Below are 6,000 nucleotides of genomic sequence, written 5' to 3'. Positions count from 1 at the left end.
ACACACACAGGCATTCACACATACACAAGCACGTGCACACATGTATACACACAGGACACACGAACGAGTGCATGTCACACTGGGGGGCCTAATCAGCTCAATTTCCTGGGTGACGTACTCTTTCAGTCTGCAAAGCGTCACCGTTGTGGGAAGTGGGGTTTATCTGTATTGTTTCTTACAATCACGTGTGACTCTAGATTTATGTCAAAATAAAGCATCCGCAAACCAAGGTGAGCCTCTGTCCAGGCTGGTCAGGCGGGTGAGCCTCTGGCCACGGGGGCCGGGGGCTGTTGCCTCTGTCACAGTGGAGGGAAGTGTGAGTGGTTCGCAGGCCGCCAGCCCGCCTGACACAGCGCTTGACAGTGAAACAAGTGCGCCTGCCCCCGCATCATGGCCCTCACTGGCGGTGAGCGCTCGCCCACGCTGCGCGGCACTTAGCAACCTGCACGACCGTCCCAGAACTGACTAGGGCGTGTGGTGTTGCCATGGAGACGTTGTCTTTGAGCCTCCTGGGTTTGCTGCCTGTCGTTGGTGCGGAATAATGGGCCGAGGTCAGCGGCGATGGGGAGCGCACCCCGAGGCCCGGTTGACGTCTTCCTCCTGCCACACGAAGGAGGGACTTCCTCTCTGCAAGCGTGGCAGAGGGGCGCCCGGCAGCTGCTGCAGCCCAGGGCCGTGTCACCCCACACCGGGCCCTCCCCCACCGGGTGTCTGCGTGACCTACCCAAGGCCCAGGCGTTGAGGAAGAGAGGCGACGTTAACTCGGGTCTCCCCACAGTGCGAGACGTCTTCCCTTCGGTTGGCCTGCATGAAATCAAAACCAAACTGGAAATAACACGGCGAGTTCAACGATGCTGGGGAAGGGACATGCCCTGGAGAGCGGCTGCCCCGGTGCTCCAGTCACCTCCACACCCAGCTCCTGCTGGGCTGGGCCTGGGGCCGAGGGGACGGCCATGGTAGCAATGACAGTGGCCTCAGCCACCAATTGGCAAGTGCCTACCCTGTGCAGGTGCTAGCCACACCTTCTCTTATGTAGATCTTACTATTGTGTCTCCCATTTTACTGATGGAGAGCTAAGGCCCGGAGAGGTTAAGTGACTTGCCCAGGGTCACACAGCTGGGGCGTGGCATTTAAGCACAAGCGTGTTCCCCACGTGGAGCGTGGCCACCCAGAAACCTCGGCACCGCCTCTGAGCCTCCCCGCCCCCTCCACGCTGCCACTTGTCCTGTTGTGGTGACCTCTGGATAATAATAACAGTCGCCTTTGAACGGGCTCCTGGCCTGTGCCAGATGCTGTACCTGGCATGTGCCTGCGTCGTCTGCCGTCAGCCACCCTGCAAGCTGGCTGTTGTCCTCACAGCTCATTTGCTGGGGCTCAGTGTTTAGGCTGCTCGCCCACGGCTGCCTCGATGTCCAGGAGCAGCACCACGACCCTGTCTCGCCCGTCACTGGTCCCCAGTGCCACAGATGGCGCCCAGCACATGGCAGTCTAGCAGGGAGCACGGGTGCAGAGTGGAAGCCTCAGCGCGGGGTCCCCGCTCCTTCCAGCCCGCCAGACCCTCTGCCACTCTGTGATCCCGCGAGCAGGAAGCTCCCGGCCACGCCTGGGCCAGTGAGGTCTGGTCCCAACCACCGCATGGGCCGCCTGGCCTCATGTCACCCCTCAGGCCTGGTCTCCGACGCAGGCACCTTTGTCACACACCTCTTCTGGTTCCCGTTTTTCCAGGACGCCCTGGGCAGCCTCCTGAGGGTTCAGTAGGCCGTTTCCCACCCCAGATGTTGAACGTGGCACTGAGTGAACGGGAAGGAAGGGCTGCGCCTGTGGAAACGTCTTTGCTTTCCCAGACGTGGCTGTCACTCCCTCCGCTCAGCCTCTAGAGGTGGCTGCCAGCCCCTCCCTCGCCCGCTGGGCAGGCGGCCGCATCCCTGGGCCCCTCGGTTTCTCCACCTGTGAAACGGGGTGGTCTGGGTGATGTTGCTCGTGGGGCTGGGTGATGACAGGGGACACTGCGCTGGCGCCCGCGAGCGCCCTGTAAATGCGTCTGTCGGCGGTGCTGTTGTTCGGGGCAGGAGGAAGCGGGTGTCTCGGCGTTTGGCCGGGTCCCTTTCCCTGGCGCGGGATGCTGGGTTTGGGGCCCTTAGGTGAACCCCGCCCGTCCTGACTGCCCGTCTCGTTGCAGGGACGGGCTGCCCTACTGTGAGGCCGACTACCACAGCGAGTTCGGCATCCGCTGCGACGGCTGCGAGAAGTACATCACGGGGCACGTGCTGGAGGTGAGTGAGGCGGCCCGAGCTAAGCCCTGCGCTGGGCCCCGGGGCCTACCTGCCCCCTGGGGGTTTCCCAAGAGGATCAAAATGGCCTCTCGGGGTGCCCCACGTTCGTGTGTGTTTGTGCAAGAAGCCGTACCCCGAGCCTTCGCCACCCCCTTCCTGCCAGCTCTGCTAGAGGACACCTCCCAGGGCCTCTCTGTGAGTGTCACCTCCTCCAGGAAGGCTTCCCTGTGATGCTCTCTGTCCTGGGCCCTTTACAAGTAGGTAGGGTTGGGGAGGGTGAGAACTTGATCCTCCGTCCAGCATTTTGAGTCCAAATGGGGAGACTGAGGCCCGGAGGGTTTAAAGTGAGCCCGGGAAGCAGGACTGTGTCCCCATAGGAGGCTGAGGGGTCACCTGGTGGGGGAGGTCAAACAGCACTTCTGGGGTTGGGGGACTTGTGGGGTGCTGATGCTGAGTTTCTGATCTGGGCGGTAGTCACATGGGTATGTCCCTTTGTGAAAATAACAGGTATTATGAGTTTTTCTACATTTGTTCAGTAAGATCAATCCCATGGGGCGGCCGGGGTCGACCCCACCACGGGATTCTGGGGCCCAGCCCAGCCCCCACCCTGCTGGGCCGCCCTACCTTGGCTCTGTGCAGGGGCGGGAGGATGGACTGTCCCTGGGCCTGCCCGTGGTCCCTGGGGGAGGGCAGGTGGCAGAGAACCTCAGGGAATGGGAGGCGGCTGAGCGCTGGGAGGGGAGGGCGCCCGGACCCGGCCGAGGGGCGTGGGAGCCCTGTCCGCGGAGGTCGCAGAGCAGCCTCTGGGGGTGGGAGGATAGGTGGGGGGATGAGGCTGGGGGCCCCCGCCGCCATAGCTGACCAAGGCTTTTGAGCTCCCTTAGGCTGCTGCTAAGCTGGACCGGAGGCCGGAGCTGAGAAGCCAGCCAGGAGGGAGTAGAGCATGGGACGGCATTCCCTGCATCCACAAGGACTCCCGCCCACCCTGCCCGCAGCTCGTGGCCAGCACGTAACGGGGGTGCAGGATGCTTTAGTGGAACTGGACATTGAAGGGCCAGTTGCTTTCCTTGAAATTACGCTTGACATCCGAGCCACAGGGACAGAGTTACACGGGCCTCAGCTCCACCTTTCTAACCCTCTCTCACCGTCACCTAGGCCTGGAGGGGACAGGGGAGGCAAAAGCGGTGGTTGCACCCACCCTAGACATCAGTGCTGCCTGAGGCTGCCCCCGACTCCCCTCCCCTCATTTCCTGGTAAACCCGGGGTGCCAGCGCCACAGCGGGAGTGGTCCTGGGTCTGTGTGGAGCTCTGCCCTCCTCTGCTGAGCGGCCTCTGAGGAAGGATGCGATTCCGCACTCGCTGATTGTAGAGAGTTCGCAAAGCACAAGTGAGGGGGGAAAAAAATCACTGATCAATGATCCTAGTTAGCTCACCTTTTTGGCTGGTTCCTTCCAGTTTTTTCCTCTCTGCATGTAATCATAGTTGGGATCAAACTGTTTGTACAACATCACGCCTGATTTTTTCAGCTCACGTTTCCTGTTTAACAGATTCCTATGTTTTTGTTTTTTGTATTATGGGTCTTTTTAAAAATGGTTTTATTGGAGCAGAGTTCACCGACCACACCATTCCCCCGTTTAAAGCGTGTGTCAGCGGTTTTTGGCATCTTCACAGAGCCATGCGGCCACCCCATCATGCCTTTTAGAGCATCTTCCTCACCTCACGAAGATGCTGTGCCCTTTAGCTGTGACTCCACTGGACCCCAGCGCCCCGGCCACCTCCAGTCGACTTTTGGTCTCTAGGTTTCCCTGTCCTGGGCATTTTGTGTAAATGGAATCATGCAATACGTGGTCCTCCGTGTCTGCCTTCTGTCTCGCAGGGTAACGTTTTCGAGGCTCATCCCTCCCCCAGCATGTTTCAGTATTGCATCGTATCCCATCGTAGGCCTGCCCCGGAATTTAAGTCCATCATTTACTGTCAGACATAACACCGCTTTCGGGGTGTTTTTTACTACAGTAAATAACACTGAGATGAACATCTTTTCTCAACTGCATCTCTAGTTTTCCTTAAGATTAATTCACAGAAATGTAGAAACCGAGCCAACAGCTGTGAACTTTTTCAGGATTCTTAACACTCTTAAATCGCCTTCCAGAAAGATTATTCTAATTTACACTCTCATCACCAGAGTATGGTATTCCCCATCTCCTCCCGCGGGTGTGACCTTTATGACGTCCTGGCCAGTGTGACGGGTGCGGACTCGGGACCTCGCTTTAGCGAGCCTCTCTTCCATCCCTTCTGATGCTGGGGCTTTTCGTCGTTTTAAGCCAGTCCTAGTTCTTGCATTTCAGTTACGTTTCATAGACTTTCCCTGTTCATCCATTGGGGTCTTCACATCTTCCTGACCCGACTGTGCGAGTGGTCACGTGATGAGTGTTGCTATTGTCTGCCCAACGTCTTATAGGTATTTTCCCAGGTGGCGAACATGCCTGATGTTTACACACACACCCTCTCCCAGGACCCCGGGGCGAAGCCTCCCCGGGCCCTCTCCTGTCTCCTGGTGGCTCCCTCACCCCTCTCCCTTCGCTGCAAACCCAGCTCTGTGGGCGTCTGCCCCCTGTCCCCTGCATCAGCTTCTGGAGGCTCCTGCAAGCCCAGCAGTTCAAACCGTGTTTGTCTCTGTTCCCCCAAATGATATTCCAGATCATCCCCTCTCTTGCAGGCTGCTCCCCTACAGTGACCTTGTCTTGGACAGGACAGAGGGAAAGGGCCAGCGTCACTCAGGACCGTCCTCGTCGGCTCACCGTGAAGCTCCCCATTGCCACCCCTACGCCCTCGCCTGCCCTTTCTGATAAAGGCGCTGTCCCTCCCACCCATGGCCCCTGCCTGTGCTTGGTCCAGACCCCTCCCTCACCCTGCCGTCTCCTTCCCTCCCTGGGTGCACACCCCCCCTCAAAGGGCGTCCTCCCCAGTAGGTTTCTAAACGGCTCAAGTCTCCCCCATTAAAAAAAAACCCTGCCAACCTCGCATCAGGGCCCCTCTACCCGCTGCTGTCCCGTTGTTCCTGCGCAGCCGAGGGCTCCATCCAACGGCCGCCCCACTGCCTCTCAGCCACCAGCCTCTCTCCTCGGTGCACTCGGGCCTTCTCCGCCTGCCTCCCGCAGGCTCCAGGCCCCTGGCTGGGGACCCCTGTCAGCCCCTTCACAGCCCCTCCCTGCCTGTGGGGCCTCCATGCCCACACTTCTGGGTTTCCCGTGGGGGCACCTGCTGGGCCTACCTCTCCTCCCAGAAGTCTCCCAGGCACCTTGCTCCTCCTCTCTTGAGTTACCTGGCTGACTCACCTTTGTCCCTCTGACCCATATTCCTCCTCTGAAGTGCAGGTGGCTCTAAAGCTTGGCCAGGTCATCACCAAATTCGGGAACAACTCCCCCCCGCCCCCGCCCCGGCCACCTGCCTCTCTCAGGGAGCTGCACCACCTGGTGCCACCCCTCTGGCACCTGGCGTCGGGCTGGCCTCCACCCCAGGGAGACCACGTGCTGGGCCATCAGCCAGCCCCCAGCAGGTGGCCAAGCCCACGGTGAAGGCAGACTGCCCAGGCTCCTGCACTTGGTCTTTGCACACCACTCAGCCTCTCCCAGTGCGTAGACGTCGGCCTTCGTCCTCGTTTTAGCCTTGTGCCACGTCCTAATACCTCATGGCTAAAGTGCGGTGCGTCTTCAGCTCAGGCTGAGCT

The 6,000-nt window shown here is 59.8% G+C and overlaps 1 protein-coding gene across 29 annotated transcripts in view; it reads left to right on the top strand.

The window, feature by feature from the left end:
• Window positions 1–6,000, top strand: part of ABLIM2 (actin binding LIM protein family member 2) — a 128,491-nt gene that overhangs the window by 41,211 nt on the left and 81,280 nt on the right. For all 29 annotated transcript variants that reach the window (XR_006887921.1, XR_006887920.1, XR_006887919.1 and 26 more), the window contains exon 6: window positions 2,180–2,273. Coding sequence is in view for 26 of the 29 variants with exons in the window: in XM_046656246.1 (XP_046512202.1) it covers window positions 2,180–2,273 (94 nt within the window). In the remaining 3 variants the exon portion in view is untranslated. The remainder of the gene's footprint in view (window positions 1–2,179; window positions 2,274–6,000) is intronic.

This window comes from Equus quagga, chromosome 3 (genome assembly GCF_021613505.1).
Source record: "Equus quagga isolate Etosha38 chromosome 3, UCLA_HA_Equagga_1.0, whole genome shotgun sequence".
Lineage (NCBI taxonomy): Eukaryota > Metazoa > Chordata > Mammalia > Perissodactyla > Equidae > Equus > Equus quagga.
The sequence above is the reverse complement of the archived record's forward strand: the minus strand, read 5'-3'. Positions and strand labels throughout refer to the sequence as shown.